At 32.6% G+C, this 21,327-nt stretch overlaps 1 protein-coding gene across 1 annotated transcript; it reads right to left on the reverse strand.

Annotated features, from left to right (window-relative positions):
• Positions 1–830: 830 nt before the first annotated feature.
• On the reverse strand, positions 831–1,295 carry LOC130813373 (transcription repressor OFP6-like). Its single transcript, XM_057679205.1, has one exon. It carries the CDS (start codon positions 1,293–1,295, stop codon positions 831–833), a length of 465 nt encoding a protein of 154 aa, XP_057535188.1.
• Between the last annotated feature and the right edge of the window lie 20,032 nt (positions 1,296–21,327).

Genomic DNA, 21,327 nt, shown 5'->3' on the forward strand with positions numbered 1-21,327 from the left:
CGCTCGACCCACCAATAAGACTCGCTCGGTCGAGCGGGTAGGTCGAGCGACCATTCTGTTTCCTCTGCCAGAATTCTGATCGAGCAATCATAAACCAAGTCCTTTCTACTTCTTCATTAACCTTCATTATTAACACTAATAATTCTCATGAATACTCTCCCACATAATTACACCCTTTTGGATTCCACAACTCAAGAGTCACACACATGAATACATACTTCAATTGTGCACTCAAGTCACACATGATACCATTCATAACACTTTAGATTAAACAAGTAAAGATTTGATGGCTGCTAACGATCCATACTCCAATGGGCTTTGACGTTTCTATCCTATGTTTCATTTATGTATCTACTTTTCAATTTTCAACATCTCTTCTTTTCAACCTTCATTCTCTCTCTAAATTCTCTCTAATTTACTATCTCTAATTTAATTATTTCAAAGCGAAAAGCTATATCTATACATAGTCGGCTAATTTACATAAAATTTTACATACATTTAGAATTAAGCAAAAAAACATAATATATATGGAACCCGAAACTAATTTTAATTTCTGAAAATAACCTAATAAAACTACGCAAAATAGGGTTCTACCATTTTTGATTAAGTCGTGCATGACCACAGTTTTGAGATGCCAAATATACGATCTTCAATAGACAGGTAAATGTTGATAATGAAGCACAATTCACAGTATAAAGAATGAAAATGTTTCCAAAATTTTAAGTAACAATGTAATCCTTGTTAGTTTTTTGCATACACATTACATTGTATATGATAGTATTAAGTATACAATATACATATTTGTATAGGAGTAATGGGCGGGCCTGGGATTAATTTGAGAAAGGAACAACTGCATACTGGCAAACCTGAAAGAAAGCAGTAAGAATGATGTGATGGTGAGCTGGAGAATTTAGACTTAGAAAGCAATGAAGAAGTTGAACAAGTTGTTCAGTACATAAGATTTCATTCTCTACAATCATTTCCATCATTGAATCTTGGAAATCCTTATATGGATTCATCGACACCATCTCTACGGCTGTACCAATATTTTGTGTTGTTGAGGCTGGGGCCAAGACTAAAGCTGAAGCTGTGACCGACTTTTTGCCTAATGAAGAGATAGTTGAAGGAGATATGCAGGTGCAAGTGCAGGTATCCGTGTTAAACATGGATGATCCAACCTTGGGTTTGGGCTCGTAAACATCCGCAATGTTGGATTTGGACTGACAGCCAGAGCCACATCCGCAGGTTAAGCCAAGATGGGTAGCCAAGTTTTTGAAGATTTTGGTCTTCCCCATAGTTGAGGAGATCATGTATTACAGATGAGTTGTTGGGATCAAGGACAGATAGGAGTGAAGAGGAAGGCATATATACTCATTAGCTAGAGTTAACTTCTTGATAACTTTATATCTAAGTCACTTTAGACCACTACTTGCTATTTGTTGAAGTAAATATAATAACAATAAACAAAAAACGCAGTATTCAAAATTATATTACTTAATCTAATTAATATCTTTCATGTGAACTTCAGTTTGATTAATAGCTCTTAAAACGACATAAACCTATCATACTTTATACTTTTATTTATAATCTATTAGAAAGTAATTTATGTAGTATTATCAAATTATGTTGTAGGAAATTTAACTTTTCTTATTTTATAAACATTTTTAGTTGAATTAACTTGCAACCAGCCACGATATAACACCCGTCTTTAGTATCACTCATAAAGTTAGGTGCTACAATCTTGAAAATTATATTTTAATCGTTGCCTACCAAGATTTAGTTCATTGATACCTTCCCCATCAATGACAACCATATCAAGCTTTTGTATGAAATTGGCAGTAGTGGGGTGTGTGACTTTTTTTAGTCAAAGAATAAAAGACAAATGAATCTTTTTAATACAAAATACAAAATACATGAATCTTTCTAAAGATGGCTCGTCTTTTTTAAAAACGGCTCTCAAGAGCCCAACTCATTTTTGCTTTTTTAGAAAATATTTTAATTAAAAGAAAAAAACTACTGTTTTTTTAAAAAAAACTATAGAAAACTGCTTTTTTTTGGAAGATTAAAAGTTTTCTGATTAACTGTCTATTCCCAAGCAAAATAAAACATCATTTAGTAATAAATCAGAATTTTTCATTTTTTTTAAAATTAAGGTTCATCAATAGTAGAGAATGATGATGTTAAAGATGACAATTATGGCTAATTTTTATGATATGGGGTTAAAATAATATATTTGGGGTTATAATATAATATATTTGCGGTTACAACAAAATTTATTTATGGTTACAACATAATATATTTGGGGTTATAACTCAATATATTTGGAATTAAAACTTAATATATTTGAGATTTATAACATAATATATTTGGTTGTATTATTATAATATCAATTTTGTAATATTATATTATAAATATATACTGTTATCAACCCAAATCTATTATGTTATAACTGCAATTATATATTTTGTTGTAACCCAAAATATATTATGGTTATAACCCAAAATATATTATGTTATAATTACAAATATATTATGTTATAACTTCCAATATATTATGTTATAACCACAATTGCTTTTATTAATTTCTACCAAACAGTAGACATTGTTGTCTTCTTCAACATCACTATTTAAACCATTGATGAAGTATAAATATATAATTTTGATGGTTTTGCAAATATTGAAGAAGATAAATAGAGAATAAACAACAATAGAGTTTGAGAGAGGAAGATGGAGATTGAAAACTACAAATCGAGTTTGAGAGAGGAAGATCGATAGTTTTGTCGGGAAAGATTAAAAGGAAACTGAAAATACAAATTAAAAAGTATTGTTTGAAAGTTTAGTTAATTTTTTTTTAATTTAAAAATTGATCTGGCCCAAACTTGAGACGTTTTTTGCAAAAACAGTTTCAAGTAAGAATTTGTGTATAAAAAAAGTTTAATGTCATAGAATTCTTGCTTTTCTATGACTTGCCCACTATCATTACTGTAATGGAGAAACAAAGTTGAATTAAATTTGAATTCACACTTTTTCCCAACTCCGATAAAAAAAACTCTTTGAACTTTCCAAATTAAATTTGATTCCTTTTTTTTCCTTACATTTGACATAAATTCACTCTTTGAAATATTCATCTTCTCAAAATTTCATTTCCCCTAATTTATTTTCTTTTTTGGAAAATTTTACCTAAAATAATTCAACCTTTTATTGATTTTCCTACAATAATCCCAATTTTTAATTAACCCTGAATAATCCGAACTTTAGGGTCACTTACCCAAGAACATTGTTATCCAAATGGTGATCAATTTTTGTAGGTTAATTGTCAAACAAAAATATATAAATAAATAATCAAAAATATTAAAAATTAAAAGTTAATATAAAAAAATAAATTTACTTTAATTCCTCTTTCTAATTTTTTTAATTTTTTTATAATTTATTTTGTATTTATTTTTATATTTTTTTAAGCAAAATGACTTGTTATATAGGTAAAAGTTACCTTGGTGCATTTTTAACAAACACCCCTTATAGTTGAATTATTTATGGTTAATTAAAAGTTGAGATTATTGTACGAAAATTAGTAAAAATAAACATCGTATTATTCAAGGTAATTTTTTTTGTACTATTTAGAAGAACTCAAGAAATATATATCCATTAAATGTGATCTAGTGAAGGTATTGTTCATCTCTTCTGTATGACTCTATCTTACTTTTTTTTTCTGGTTTGTAAAATTTCTTAACTTTGAAATGGGAATTTGATGGGGAAATTATTTCAGGCAAAATTCTTACTAAAATTTCACGCAAAATTATTTCTAAAATTTCAGCGTAAATTTAGAAAGTATAGGGGAAATTTTCTGAAACTTTAGGCGAAATTGTAGGTAATTCGTGTAAGAATGTGTCCGATTGCATTCTCATTAGGAATAATGTTAATATATACAAGATTACAAATTATATTTTAGGAAACTAAATATTTTCCTAATATTCTACACAATCATAAAGATTTTACAAAATGTGTAAGTAATCAAAAGATATTATTCTAGTATATTCTAAGACACCCCGCAGTCGAATCGGGAGGTTTATAGACGCTGAGATTGGAACGAAAATCATCAAATAATACTTGAGGAAGTCCTTTGGTGAAAATGTCAGCAATCTGATAACGAGTGGGAACATGAAGCACCCGAACATCACCACGCTTTACTTTTTCACGAACAAAGTGAATGTCGATCTCAATATGCTTAGTGCGCTGATGATGGACGGGATTACCAGCTAAATAAACGGCACTAACATTGTCACAATAGACAAGAGTAGCTGTAGAAATAGGGCAGTGTAGCTCAACAAGTAAATTGCGAATCCAACAAGTTTCAAAAACAGCATTAGCAACACCATGATATTCAGCTTCAGCACTAGATTTGGAAACAGTAGGTTGTCGTTTAGCGGACCATGAAATTAAATTAACACCCAGAAAAACACAATAACCAGAAGTGGAGCGGCGAGTGTCAGGACAACCACCCCAATCAGCATCGGTATAGGACAAAAGAGTCGAAAAATTGGAACGATATAACTGCAGACCATAGTGAATAGTGCCTTTGACATAGCGAAGAATGCGGTGAATAGAAGCCATATGTTCAATTCTAGGATCATGCATATAAAGACAAACCTGCTGAACAACATATGAAATATCTGGGCAGGTGAATGTACGATACTGCTAAGCACCAGCTAGACTACGATACAAGGTAGGATCATCACACGGAGAACCAGCAGTAGCAGAAAGTTTGCCAGAGGTAGCAACAGGAGTAGCAACTGGGTTACATTGAGACATGCCAGCCTTTTCAAGAATTTCAGAAGCATACCTTTGTTGAGAGAGAAAGAGGCCCGAAGATGTACACTTAACAGCAATTCCCGAGAAATAATTAATAGGGCCCAAATCCTTCATGGCAAACTTAGAGCTAAGTTTGGACATAAGAGACTCGCGGAATAAATCAAAAGAAGCCGTAAGAATAATATCGTCCACATATAATAGCAGATAAGTAATATCAGAACCATGACAATAAACAAAAAGGGAATTATCAGAAATACTGTTAGAAAATTCAATAGTAGTCGCAAAGGTGGTAAATCGGTGGTACCAAGCACGAGGAACCTGTTTGAGACCATAAAGAGACTTACGAAGAAGACAAACATGATCAGGACGAGTAGGATCATGAAACCCCAGAGGCTAATGCATGTAAACAGTCTCAGTTTAGTGACCATGTAGACTAGCATTCTTAACATCTAGTTGATGAATAGACCAAGACCTGGAAAGAGCAATACTTAAAACAATGCGAATAGAAGCAGGTTTCACAACCAGACTAAAAGTCTCATCACAATCAATGCCTTCCCTTTGAGATTTACCATCACCAACAAGACGCGCTTTATAGCGCTCAAAAGAACCATCGGACCTGGTCTTGACACGAAACACCCACAAGGACCGAATGATATTAGCATTAGGAGGACGAGGTACTAGATCCCAAGTGTGATTCTCGATTACGGCATGAATTTCCTCTTGCATGGCTAATTTCCAGTTCGGGTCACGAAGGGCATGAAGGGGAGATTTGGGTAAGGGAGAAAATGAAACGGATAGGGCATGGGAATAGTATTTGGGATTAGGTTTGAAAATACCATGTTGACTACACGTAACCATACCGGGTGGTAAGGGTAAAGATGTAGTAGGGGAAAGAGTGGAAAAATTGGGTTGGCAAGGTGCTGGGCTGCGTGAGGCAGGCCCAGTAGAGGTAAAAGGGGAGGTCGGGAGTGCAGCTGGGCCGGAGGGAAAATCAGGCCCAGAAGGGAATGGAAAGCATTGCGAGGATGCGGATGGGTTGGAGGAAGGTGTGGATGGGCTGGGAGCAGGCCTAGTAGATTTCTGGTGCTGGGAGAAGAGGGGGAGAGATTAGGAGTCTGGTTGGTGACTGGGCCGAAAACAGAGAGGGGCCCAGTAGAGGGAGAAGGCGGGCAGTGGGAAGTAGGGGCTGGGCTTAACGTAGGCCTAGTTGACAGAAGAGGTTGAGGAGGGGAGGCATTTGAGCTGGACTGTTGGAGCTGGGTAGGGGTGAAGGGAGTTGTTGGGCTAAGGGTAGGATCAGGCCCAATAGAAAGGGGGTTAGTATGGGCTGTTGTGAGCAAATGAAGGGGGATATTATCATCTAAGAATTGGTAGTTTTGAGGAGACGGGGAAGGAGATTGAGAAAAAGGAAATGTGGCCTCATCAAAAAGAACATGTCGAGATATGATGATTTTACGGGATGTGAGATCATAGCACTTGTAAGCCCTATGAGAAGAGGGATATCCTAAAAAGACACATGGAGCGGAGCGTGGATGGAGTTTGTGGATAGTAGTAGAGGGCAAAAGAGGAAAACATAAACACCAAAAAACCCGTATGAGTATATGTAGGAGACTTACGATATAGAAAATGAGTGGGAGTGAGATTACCAAGAAGTTTAGAAGGAAGAATATTGAGAAGATAAGTGGCCGTGTTTAAGGCGTGAGGCCAAAAATACGGAGGAAGGGAAGCATGACACAAAAGAGTACGAATAATGTTATTGATGGATCGAATTTTGCGTTCGGATTTGCCATTTTGAGAGGATGTGTAAGGACAAGAAAAACGAAGGGAAATGCCCCGATTAGTACAAAATTGATGAAACATATTATTGTCAAATTCACCCCCGTTATCACATTGGAAAGATTTTATATTAAGCTCAAATTGGGTGTTAACAAAAATATTGAAATTCACAAGCACATCATAAACTTGAGATTTGCGATACAAAGGAAAAGTCCACAAAAAATTAGTATAATTATCAAGTAAAAGAACATAATATTTATATGCCGATGGACTAGAAATAGGAGATGTCCACAAATCACTATGAATAATATCAAAAGGTTTAGAACTCATAGTCATAGAATTAACAAAAGGTAATTGAATGTGTTTCCCTAAAGGACAAGAATGGCAAATAAAATGAGGATCTTTATTACATTTAATTAAACGAGAAGAATACAAGGAATTCTAAACCGCATTGCTCGGATGTCCTAAACAGGAATGCCAAACACTAGAAGAAAAAATGGAAAAAGCCGATGATGTGGAAGATGAAGGAGTATCTCCATGTGCGGATGGAAAGGGATAAATATCACCCGTGCTATTAGATCTCAGAACGATGCTTCCCGTGGCCAAATTCTTCACGGAAAAGCCAAAAGGATCAAATTCAACGGAAACCATATTATCATGAGTGAATTTACGAACGTAAATAAGGTTTTTTATATGTTTAGGTGCATGTAAAACATTTTTGAGGGTAAGGGATTTTTTGGAAGAAGGAAAAGAAATATGCCCATGACCAAGAACTGAAATTAAATTACCATTACCGACAACAATAGCATTATTGGATTGATGCTTTAAAGAAAAATAAGGAAGAAGAGTACCTTGAGAACGAGTCATGTGGGATGTGGTACCGGTATCTATATAAAATTGCTCATCCGGAGTAGACAAAGAGAGAGTGTTCATGGCATGATCGATGTCCGTAGGAATACAATTCAAAGAAGCATTAGTCCCGGTGTGATAACTTTGTGCCGGACGTGGACCAAGAATACCATCAGAATATCCATTGTTTGAAGAGGGAGGAGCCAAGATGTAGTGGGAAAGGGGGCAGCAGGCTAGGCCCAAGTATGTCCAGCCCAAGAAGGCCACCTAGAATAATAAGAAGAAGGAGAAGGAACTGGGCCAAAAAGGTTGCTGTTGGGCCGAGAGTGAGTGAAAGCAGTAGGCCTTGGATGGTGCTGCTGCCAGCGGCCATATCCACTAGTGGAGCCATGGTGGCTGCCACGGTGGGTCCGGCCACCACGACGAGAATGGCGGTGGCTCCCACGGTGGTGAGAAGGGTCGCGTTCATTAAAAGTAGCGGAATTTGTAGAAAAAGTACCTTTGCTTGTGGTAATACGAGTCGAATCTTGAGCGGTATGATTTTTGGTGGGAGATGCCATGGAGGAGAAAGAATAAAGAAAGGAAGAAATAAGAAAAGTAGCGGCAGCTTGGGAGGAGAAGCTGGCTGGCTGCAAGGGGAAAGAAAGGGAGGTTCGGGATCAAAAACCTAAGCTTCTGATACCATGTAAGAATGTGTCCGGTTGCCTTCTCATTAGGAATAATGTTAATATATACAAGATTACAAACTATACTTTAGGAAACTAAATATTTTCCTAATATTCTACACAATCATAAAGATTTTACAAAATGTGCAAGTAATCAAAAGATATTATTCTAGTATATTCTAAGAATTCGGGGCATAACGAATGAAGGAAATTTTTGGGATTTCAAACGCAATTTCAGTAATAAAGGGGTAGGAATTTTAGGCAAAATTTTCTGGTGATTAGGGCTGAGAATTTTTGATTGTTAGTTTCAATTTAATTTTTATAATTTTATCATTGTAAAAACAATATTAAGGCTATTATTATATGATATTATTGATAACTTGTACAGTTTTAATTGCAGGAGGAAGATTAAATTGTAAATTGTCCAAATTTTTGGGAATTTTGTTCAAAATTAGGTTGTATTGTTCTTCTTTTGATTTTTTATTGAAAATCTATTGTTCTGGGTGATTAATTTAGATTATGTTTCCTATAAGAAAACATTAATCTAGATGTTAAATATTAAAAAGAAAAGGAGAATTGATAAATTAGTTTAATCTCAAAGAGTAGCACTTGATAACTTTTTTAAAAAAGAAGTGCAGAATGATTAAAAAAAAAAAAAGGAAAATGTCAACGATACTTTTGTTGATGATTCCATTGATAATGATAATAATATTAATCATAATGTGCATATGAATGAGAATTTCAATGTCCCTAATAATGATGTTGAGCATGTTTTTAGCGCTAATGTTGTTGATGATGATGATGATTTGACCCGAGAAAATGGGATGGTTTAGATGTCAAATTGACTGACATTTTTAGTTATAAATGATCCAAAAAGAAACTTATCTATTCTAAAAGGAGTAAAAGATAATATTGGTATGGTTTAGATTCTGAAATGAATGATATTTATTTATGTTTTCGTAAATTTAGTAATAAACAACAATTTAATTTATTCATTTCTATAACGGCGCACTTTGTATTTAGAGGGCCCTTATTTTATTTTTCACCCAAACCCTCTAAATTATCCCCATAGCTGTACATTTTAGATCTGATGAACAATTCAACTTTCTCTAACTGTGCTTCTTTCACATATGGCTGCCCAAAAGCCTCCATCCTTCATGCATAAAGTGGCCACTCCTTTGCTTTCAATCTATCATCTCTCTCACGCTTTCGTTTCTTTTTAGCACTACAGCTAGGCTTCATTGAAATAGCCCTAATTTTAGCAGTTAATTGTAATTAATTGAATAAATTTGGGATTTTTTAATTTTAATTGTTATTGGGACTAAGTATAATTTAATATTATCTTTGGGTATTAGTTGTATTAATTTGGGAAAAACATAAATTGCACCACGAATATACGAGTATTTTTATACACCTTAAGCTTGTTGAATGGGTAAGAAAGTAAGAAGCCCTCTTATGATGCCACCTCAACCCAATACTCACCCAACACTCCACCCTTTTCTTCTTCTTATACATGTGTAATGCAAGAAGTCATACGTACCATCATTCTAATCACTTTAAAAACAAAATTTTGAATTTCACCTTCTCCAATTATACAAGAAAACCCAAGTGAGCAAGAAACTAAAAATCTAAATTTCACCTTTTTATCTCATAAGTTCAGAAATCATGAAGAGATTAGTAGTATCCCCTTATTATAGATAACCCTTATCTCATAGAAAGCTTCTTGATGTTCAATTTCAATCTCTACAAAATTTATATGGAGTGTAGAGCTTAACTGAAGTTCACCTTGGATTGTTTTTGATGTTGGAGCTTGTTTAAGTATGGAGTTGTGATCAAATGTTTGAGTTGATGATGATTTGAAGATCAAGAGTTCATGTGTGGGGTATTGAAGTTGTCCAAGGTTAAAGGTTGGTGATCCATGGTGTTTGATCTATATGCATGAAGCTTTCTGCTGTTAACAATAGTGTTTTCATGATTTCTCAAGCTTTTCATGGTATATTATCCATTTAATGGTAAGAAGCAAATTAATGATTCTTTTAAAGTGTTTAAAAGTTATTTTACAATTTGATTTTAAGTAATTTAAGTTTGTGCATCTAAGCTTTTAATTCAAATTGAATTTGTTGTAACTTGACATTTAAGAATTTCATGTTATTTTGATGTTAATGATTTTTAAGTTTTGATTTAAGTGGATTATGGTTGTATTTGTTGGGTTTGACTGTGGTTGTAGGTTGGATTAGAAGTGTTTTTGGTATTGAAATTGCGTTTGGATTTATTGCGTCTGAGTTTCTGGGTTGTGCGATTGAACAACAAAACAAAATCGGAAACTTGTAAATTTGCGGCTCACGAGTTTTGTCGCAGCTTGCAAGACGCTTCGTTTTAGCTTCTGCTTTTTAATAGAATAGTGAAGCTCGCGGCTCGCGGGTAGCTGGCAGTTTTCTGCTCCATTTTGAAAATGCAATATCTTTTTCATCCGGACTCGGATTTAGGCTGTAATTTGTTTTTAATAACCAATACTATGCTGCCACGTTTGAACTTATACAAGGTATTGAAAACTCAGCAAAAATCAGATAAATCAACGTGTAAAATAATATTCAAAATTAATCCTATTTTAAGCATTAATTTAAATTGCCATTTTCTATTTTTAGTATCAATTTAAATTGTCATTTCCTTTTTTTAGTATCAATTTAAATTGTCGTTTCCTATTTTTAGTATCAATTTATATTACCATCTTATAATACAAATTTAAAATGTATCCAAACGTTTAAAATAAAACGTGTAATAATATATTCAAATTTAATTTTCAATATATTTTGACCTATTAAAATATTTCAAAGATAATTTTAATAAACCTTGACCTATTAAAATATTTCAAATATAATTACGAAAATAACTTTATTATAAACATAATTATCTTAGATAAACTTAAGTCATTTAAGGATATTTCAACATTTCGGACTTAATGTGTTTTGAATTATCATCATTTAAGAGAGTTGAGTCTTCAATTTCCCCCTTGATGACAGTCAAAACCATATTCTTCTAAAACATATTACTAAGTTAACATGAATTGAAAATCATGATAAGAATAACAAGATATCATCAACCAGAATGTTTTCAAGACTTTGAAAACTAAAAACAAAACAATATATGCAAATATACAATAATCAATATTAAATTGTAGCTTCATATCAAAATTATGATCATCAAACATCATGAACAATAATAAGTAATTGGAAACGTATCATTAAGCATGAAACATCAAGTAATTGTGTTTAAGAATTAAGATAAACAAACAATAAAATCAGCAACAAATTAATAAGCATATTTTTCTCAAATTTCTTAAATTTCTCTTCCTTTTTAAAATGATATATAAACTACTGGATCATGAACAATAAAAGACAGAAACATGAAATTAACATGAAAACATGCATCCAGCAATGAACAATCAAGCAATATGCATCATCTAATAAAACTAGTATGCACTATAAACTAATATGTACGCAAGAAAGCAAGAAAAAATAAACATACTAATTTACAGATCTCCCCCTTTTTGACTTTCATCAAAAAGTAAACAAGGAGTAAAATGTTGGGATTGTTAATCAAAACAAGAAAATATAGTTTGCCGTCATTAAAAATTGTTTATCAACGAACAGAAAATTTAAATCACTTCCTGGAGCTAGTCTTCCTTTTCTTGGAAGGTGTTGGTTTACTAGGGGATGTGGTAATTTCAACGGATGGTGGAATGGTCTGAATTGGGGTGGCATCAACTTCTTCTGCATTATAAATCCCATTTTTCTCTTTTTCCTTCTTCTCTTCCTCCTACTTCTCTTCTTCCTTCTCCTTATCAGCAACCTCTTTTTCTCCTGCTTTTTCCTTTATTGTAGCTTGACCGGTTGGAAGAATTGATGTGAAGGGGTGTGTGATTTGGAAGTGTAATCATGAATTCAATTTTGAGACTAATTTGATTAGAGCCAAATTCATGAACAAAACTTAATTTTGTTTTAAGATAATTAAATATCCTTTATTGATTAAAGGTACTTAATTATAAATCTCATTTTTGTATATTTATTTAAGACAAATAATTTTAAGAAATTGAAATTTAATTTTCAACTCTCAAACACATGTACAATCATACATACATACAACCATAATCAATACAAGTAAATAATATGTAATGCTCCCCCTTAATACATACTTGGTAATAAGTAACATTTTACCTTTACTATTGAACCCTTACTCCTATATTATAACTCCCCCTTAGTTCATGCAACATCATTTAGCATGCCAAGTTCCATACGAATATATGCAAACCTATCATGACTTAAAGGTTTTGTAAATATAGTAGCTAATTGATTTTCTGTAGAGATAAAAGATAGAGTAATATGACTTTTTTCAACATGATCTCGTATGAAATGGTGACAAACCTCAATATGTTTTGTACGTGAATGTTGTACTGGATTTTTAGTAATATAAATTGCACTTGTATTATCACATTTTATTGGAATACCTTTGAGATCAACTCCAAGATCTCGAAGTTGTTGTGCAATCCATAAGATTTGAGAACATGCACCTGGAGTTAAGAAATTCAGCTTCAGCTGTAGACAGAGCAACTGAATTTTGCTTTTTAGAATACAATGAGATTAATGAATTTCCCAAGAATTGACATGATCCTGAAGTGCTTTTTCTATCCACTTTATAACCAGCATAATCAGCATCTAAAAACCAATCAAACTAAAATTTCCACAACTAGGGTATCATAGACCGAAGTCTTTAGTCCTATGCAAATATCTAAAGATTCTCTTAACTACAATAATGTCAGGACGACTAGCAGTTAATACCTCTATAAGTCTTTTGGGTTAGCTTGAAAACAAGCACATAAGCAAACACTAAACAAAATGTCAGGTTGACTAGCAGTTAAATACAATAAAGAACCATCATACCTCTATAAGTCTTTTGATCAACACTCTTACCATTTATGTCTTGGTCTAGACTTATTGTTGCACTCATAGGCGTATTAGCAACTTTGCATTGATCCTTATTGTACTTCTTTAGCAAATCTCTAACATATTTACTTTGACAAATAAATATGCCATCTTTCTTTTGCTTTATTTGTAGTCCAAGAAAAAATGTTAAGTCTCCATAATGCTCATTTCGAATTCCTTGGAGCTTGTTTCAAGCCATACAATGCTTTATTTAGTTAAAACACATGATTTTCATAATCAAGTGGTACAAACAAATAACATCAACTTATACAACATGAGATTTATACCAACAAAAAAAACATATCACAAAAATGTAGATGACTACATTAAAAACGTATGATTAAGAAATAGGATTTAAAACCCTAACTAACTATTGAGAAAGTACAAGCAATAGAAAAACAATTTCATAGGTCCAAGCAGCAGCCCTTAATATTGAAAATATAATGCAAATACAAATATAACAAACCGATTTGTATTTCCCTTGTGTGGATGGCAAAGGAACTCCTTGCTTTGTAAATCACCAAATGGACACCATGAAGATAAGGTTGCGACAATCAGAGAAGTCGCTCGGAAACCTGATATGAGTAGAAGGCGTTCATACACTTTCCTATTGTGATATTTCTCCCACAAAGGTGCTTGGGATGATAAATGAAATTCACAATGAGATACAATCTACACAACAAAATCCTAGCACAAGGAAATTGCAATAGTAAATACAAGTGTTGTGGTGAATTAAGAACTTTGATGATATTGAAAGTTAATTACTCTCTCAATATTATCTCATGAAAGGAAGAACAAGAATGGGAGTATTCTTAAGGGAGAAATAAGAAATGATATGGAGATGGGATGGAATGTCCCTTGGCATGCAACCTCTATTTATAGAGTTATGCATGAAACAATATCTCCTTTTGAAACAAAAGTGTTTCACCCAAACAAAGCTTTTTCACCAAACAAAGCTTATGAAACAAAGCAATGTTTCACCAAGCAAAGCTTATGAAACAAAGCAATGTTTAAGCAAGCAAAGCTTATGAAACAAAGCAATGTTTCACCAAGCAAAGCTTATCAAACAAAGCAATGTTTCACCAAGCAAAGCTTATGAAACAAAATAATGTTTCACAAAATTCTTTGAGGCATTTAAATTTGGACTTATAATATATTTATTTAGTCCCACTACTATACTAAGTATATAGTATATACAAATCTAGGCTTATATACTCTAAATGTTCAACAATCCTCCCCCATTTAGAGTATAAGAAACCTCCTTCTTCCTTTACACATTAAGTATATAATTCCGTTTCATGCATCAACGCTAATGTCCCTACGGATTGAATTAACGCCTAGTATAAAACATTTCACAAGCGATCGAACTAGAATGATGTCCCTACGGATTGAATCAACTAGCCCTTCCAATCACTTGAAGGTTAAATACACACAAAACCAATAATACATTGTCATTTACCTTGACACACTATATAGGGCCGTGTCCATATCTATTCATAAGTTTAGTCGGATATGCCAATCTTGACTACTTGAAGCGGCCAAAACTTCAAACTTATATAGGTAGGTTCTCACTACGTAAAACATATCCCCGTGATAGGATACCACCAAGAGCTCTTCAACCCTTGACCTTGAGAACTTAAGCGACTACCTTGTCATCACGGTCTAAAGCAACTATGAGTCATTCATCCTTGTTGCTTTCAAAGATTTTAAAGGACTTTACCACTTTGAATTCAAGACACAATGCTACTTGTGTGTGAATTGGGATTTTCCTTTAAACTTTATTGACCTAAACCGATCTCAATTGACACTTGTTCAATTGAAACCTTACTCATGTCTTTAGTGAAAAAATTAGCCAAATTGAACTTGGTGTTCACATAATCAAGAGTTATGACCCCATGAATGATAAGATCTTGCACTAAACTGTGTCTAAGAGCAATGTGTCTCGACTTACCATTATACACTTCACTATCAGCTCTTCACAAAGCCGTTGTGCAATCCGAATGAATTGCCACCGGTGAAATTGGCTTTGGCAACAAAGGTATCTCAAACATGAGATTCCTTAACCACTCCGCTTCATTTGCCGCCGAGGCGAGTGCAATGAATTCCGCAGACATAGTGGAATATGCTATTACCATTTGTTTCTTGGAAGCCCATGAAATGACACCTCCCCCATAAACAAACACCCAACCACTAGTTGAAGAATTATCCTCTTCATTAGTGATCCAACTAGCATCGGAATAACCTTCCAAAATAGGAGGTTCATCGCTATAAGTTATACCATAATTTATGGTTCCTTTCAAGTATCGTAATACTCTCTTTATCGCCAACCAATGTTGGGGACCCGGGTTACTAGTAAATCTACTTAATTTACCAACCGCAAATGCTATGTCCGGCCTTGTACATGTCATAGCATACATCAAAGATCCAATAATCTTTGCATACTCTAATTGAGAAATTGGTTTTTCCGGTATGCTTGGTAAATTTCATACCTTGCTCCATGGGACTTGAGATTGGTGTCGAATCTTGCAATTTAAACCTATTAAGCACTTTATCAATGTAATGAGATTGAATAAGCTTAATACGACCACCATCTCTTTTGATCTTTATGCCTAAGATCACATCGGCCTCCCCCATATCCTTCATTTGGAAGGATTTAGACAAAAATTCTTTGTCTCTTGGATATGTACTATATTAGTACCAAAGATGAGCATGTCATCCACGTATAAGCAAATGGTAACTCCATTGCCATGGTTATCAAATTTGTTATAAACGCATTTATCCGCTTGATTCAACTTGAATCCAAAGGACAATATAGTTTCATCAAACTTTTAATGCCATTGTTTTGGTGCTTGTTTAAGTCCATATAGTGACTTAACAAGTTTACAAACCTTATTTTCTTGTCCTTTCAAAACGAACCCTTCGGGTTGTTTCATGTAAACTTCCTCATCTAGCTCACCGTATAAGAATGCGGTTTTCACATCTATTTGATGGACCCCTAGATGATAAATTGTAGCCAACGCTACCAACAACCTAATGGTGGTTATCCTTGCAACGAGTGCATATGTATCGAAGTGACCGATACCCTGCTTTTGTCTAAAGCTTTGTGCCACTAAACGGGCCTTGAACTTATCAATAGTTCCATCAATTTTCATCTTCTTGCGGAAGATCCATTTGCAACCAATTGGTTTACAAGTCGGTAGGAAATCTACTAATACCCAAGTATTATTCCTCATGATGGATTGCATCTCATCATCTATGCCTCTTTCCAAAAGGCACTATCTTGTGATGCCATAGCATCACTAAAAGTCAATGGGTCTTCTTCCACATTAAATAAATATGGAACACTAGAAGTAACATTATTCTAGTACCTTTGACCAAACATCAAATTTCTTAGTGCGCATTTTTTTCTTGAAAATGACTTTTTATTAAATATCTCAAACAAGAGATTAATGACTTTTTATTAAACACCTCAAACAAGAGATAATTTAATCTTTTTGTCTAAAACTAAGACAAATGTTTGTGGATAAAATATTATCTTTATTAGTTTACACTTGGAAGTTTAAAATTACCTCCCCTATTTGTAAACATTCAATCACAAATAGAAATGACAATTCTTTGTGATCCAATTCAAAATTGAATTTCATACATATAATTATGTATAATTTGAGAAAATTTCTAGTAATAATAAATTAATTATTAAACATTATGGAATTTATTTACCTTAATATACATTTTATGCTTAAGGCATAAAATACATTATCATACCACTTGATAATTCACATGTCTCAAAGGACACAATTTTATAAATAAATACTTATAAATAGTATTCACTTTATAGTTTTTAAAATAAATCAACTTGTCACATATAATTTATGAATAAATTATATACCATCCATTTACTTATATGGATCAAATAAACATAACAAAATTATTATTACAAACTAGTAATAATAATTTGATTTATAAACATCATGGAATTTTAATCACCATAAAACATAATTTGCAAAATCTATGCAAATTAATTTTATTCTCTTATATAGAATAACATTTATTTCATAACTATTTTCATAAGTAATGATAAAAACAACCACTTACTTATAATTTCAACATTGTTGAATTATACATAATAATTTAAATGTAATTATTATAATAATGGTCCAACCATATTAAATTTAGATTTAATATGTTTCATATACACAAATATGTATATCCATATGACATAAAAATTCTACCCCTTAATCTTCGTTATAATATAACTAGATTGACTTGGGTAATTACATAACTCATTTGAGTATTTCAATGTAAATCATTACCCTTCTTTTTTTTTATTGAGTAAATTTGGGTATATAAAATATATGTCACTTTAATTTTGTCTCATCATGAGATACTTGACAAAAGTCAATAAATTTATCATTTACTTATAAGTAGTTATTTACAAATAACTACCATAACTAACCACAAAATGGTTACATCAATAAAATTGATACTTTATTTTCATATTTAGAACAATAAAGTAAAACAATTACAAATCTACAAACTGAGATTAATCGAAAGTATTCTAAACAGTATTATCATACCTTTGGTTTTGATGCTACACAACATACATCAATTATCAACATGATAAAACAAAATTAATCACTTTCTTTAAACATGTCTCATGAAGAAATAATTCCATCAAGTATAGAACATAATCATACTTTAATCAATCAATATCCGATAAAACACATACTTAATGTATACTTGGCAATTATAATTTATATATAATATATAAATCCTAACCTTGTAGTACTTTTATTTCATACTACAAAACAAAAAAATAGCCTTTTAACCATGATGATCATATGAATAGATTTCTATTCTCTTTTCTTAAGTAATTATTAAGAAAAAATAACACTTTGATTTCCATCATAAATTTTTATCATAAAAAAAAACACATACCCACTTCTCTAGATCATATCTTTGTAAAAAAACTATTACCCACATGCTTTACTTCAAATTAAAATTGAACACATGTATATGATCATCCGAAAGAAGATTTAAAAGTATGTAAAAACTTTTTCACAAATTTAAACACAAAATATCAAATATAATTTATGATTACTAAATCTCCAGAAAAACTTACTTGTTTTCCATGATACTTCTTCTTATTAAAGATACCCATGAAAATAAATATTTCATTTGCCATCATCAGAACTTCATGCCGAAATAATTGTCCAACTTGATGAAAAAGTTTTAACGAGATCCTTAACGCTTGCCATCTTCGAAAAAATATCACAATAGATTATTGGAAATATAATGCAAATACAAATAAAACAAACCGATTTGTATTTCCCTTGTATGGATGGCAAAGGAACTCCTTGCTTAATCACCAAATGGACACCATGAAGATAAGGTTGCGACAATCAGATAAGTCGCTCGGAAACTTGATATGAGTAGAAGGCGTTCATACACTTTCCTATTGTGATATTTCTCCCACAAAGGTGCTTGGGATGATAAATGAAATTAACAATGAGATACAATCTACACAACAAAATCCTAGCACAAGGAAATTGCAATAGTAAATACAAGTGTTGTGGTGAATTAAGAACTTTGATGATATTGAAAGTTAATTACTCTCTCAATATTATCTCATGAAAGGAAGAACAAGAATGGTAGTATTCTTAAGGGAGAAATAAGAAATGATATGGAAATGGGATGGAATGTCCCTTGGCATGCAACCTCTATTTATAGAGTTATGCATGAAACAATACCTTCTTTTGAAACAAAAGTGTTTCACCAAACAAAGCTTTTTCACCAAACAAAGCTTTTTCACCAAACAAAGCTTATGAAACAAAGCAATGTTTCACCAAGCAAAGCTTATGAAACAAAGCAATGTTTAACCAAGCAAAGCTTATGAAACAAAATAATGTTTCACCAAATTCTTTGAGGCATTTAAATTTGGACTTATAATATATTTATTTAGTCCCACTACTATACTAAGTATGTAGTATATACAAATCTAGGCTTATATACTCTAAATGTTCAACACTTCATCAGGATGTAGTCGTCCTTCACTAAACAATAACGAGGGAACTACCCATTGGAGTTATCCTTCTCAGTCCTGTTTTTTTTTTGGTCGATAAGCATTGTATTAAAGCTCCAAATGAAGAGTTTAATACAAGATTTTAAGAGAGCTCTTTGGAGAAGGGACAAACCCATCCCAAAGCAACTACACCAAACTACAATCAGCAGCCCTCCAGATCAGCAACCAGTACTCAACAACCCACACAAGCCACTGCTGCCAATCCCAGATAGGAACACCACTAGAACAGCAGTACAAACACACCAACTAGCACCAAAGACAACATCAAACACATCAAAGCAGCACCAGAACTAAACACCACAAATCCAAATAGCATAAGATACCACCAGAAAACAAACAACACACTAACTCCCTACACACAAAGTCAGCACAACACACAGAAGGCTAAGCATAAAATAAAAGCTAAACGACAGCTATCAAACTTTCTAACCTTTCATACTCGGTCATTGCAGAGTGAGACTCCTAAGTCCTGACTACACTTTCCGACCTTACAAATGTGCTTATTCATCTCAGTACGATGGTGGTAACCGTTCCGACAGGCTCTAGCAAATATGTATGAAACTCTAGTAGGTTGCCAAGCACCAATACAAGCAACCTTACGTAAACCCTGTGAGTCTTGCATGGAAGACGGTTAACTCTGTAACTCTGTTAACTCCAAATTTACACTTTAATAAATCTCTAAAATGCACTATAAATTTAAAACTCAACTTTAATAAATAAATTAATGTGAACTTAAAATAAAATATAAATAAACTCAAAGGCACCTACAATCCCGTAAAAGAATAAATCTCAAATGCTAAACCTCATTCTTTATCTTAAAACCCAATAATTTGTCAACTACTAGTAAAAATTCAATACTAAACTAAAGCTACTACGAATTCATAAAATAAATACTATGATATATTACGTCACTTCACGATATCCCCATTAATCAATCATCAGCTCCCGCAATTTACCTGCAATCTAAAATCAAAACAAAAAGGTGTCAACCACTAAAGGTTGAGCAAGTAGACACACCTTACGTAAAACATTGTTTTATATTTTATATTAAAACATGCTCTCACAAACAGGGGAAAGAGAATAACGCATAATATTAAAACTGCACTAAGTATCTAGTTGAGAGGATACTCCACATCTCTAGGCCTATGTCTCTCTCGGGTGAAGCTAGTCGATTTCTCAATGGCAACTCGCCTCAAAATATAGTAGACCCCAATTGCCTCCTGCTCACAATATAATATCGAGGATAGGCCCATGGTCTTTTATATATAACGCTAAATAACAAATAATCGTCAATATATAATTTTCATGTCAAAATTTTAAATATTATCATCAGTGCACATAATAGAAAATCAGACTGGTCAGTCTCTTTTTGAATGAGAGGCACTATCCACCCACCTGTAGCTCAGCTGTCGGGTGTCGGTCACCAAAAGCTACTAAGATTAACAAAAGAGTTCTTCTACGAACTTGTTTCCTGAACTAGACAATGATATCAATTACTAACAATAACTGGGTCTATATATGATGCGTCATACAAGGAAATCAATATTTGGAATAATTAATTAATTGAGTTAGTCTTATATTCAACAATTATGTCTGGAAGTGGAAAAAGCTTTGAATCAATTTGGTATAATGCCGAACACTTCAACATGAATATCAATTTGATCAATTTGGTATAAAATGATGGAATTTGCGGTTGTGGCTTAAAAGCGGTTATGAGCAAGAGAAAGAAAAACCTGATATTTCTCCTGATTCTTACGATAAAATAACGGTTAAATAAGGAAGTTGTCAAATACTTTGCTTTTTATACTTGGTAATTAGGGTTAGGGTAAAATTTTTAATAGAATATTTATAGTAAAGCCCATAGTTATAATATTATTTAAGCCTAAATATAAAATATAGTATTACTTCAACGAAAATATGTGATTCATTTTCCCATGATAAATTATAATTTATTTTCTAAATTTCGGAATATTACATTCTACCCAACATAAAACAATCTTGGACTTCGAAGTTAATACCCAAGATTATATATATATATATATATATATATATATATATATATATATATATATATATATATATATATATATATATATATATATATATATATATATATATATATATATATATATATATATATATATATATATATATATATATATATATAT

The sequence above is a fragment of the Amaranthus tricolor genome, chromosome 5 (genome assembly GCF_026212465.1).
Source record: "Amaranthus tricolor cultivar Red isolate AtriRed21 chromosome 5, ASM2621246v1, whole genome shotgun sequence".
NCBI classification, from domain to species: Eukaryota; Viridiplantae; Streptophyta; class Magnoliopsida; order Caryophyllales; family Amaranthaceae; genus Amaranthus; species Amaranthus tricolor.

Excerpts from the sequence above, each read along its gene's own strand:
- LOC130813373 (XM_057679205.1), bottom strand. The coding sequence starts at position 1,295 with ATGGGGAAGACCAAAATCTTCAAAAACTTGGCTACCCATCTTGGCTTA.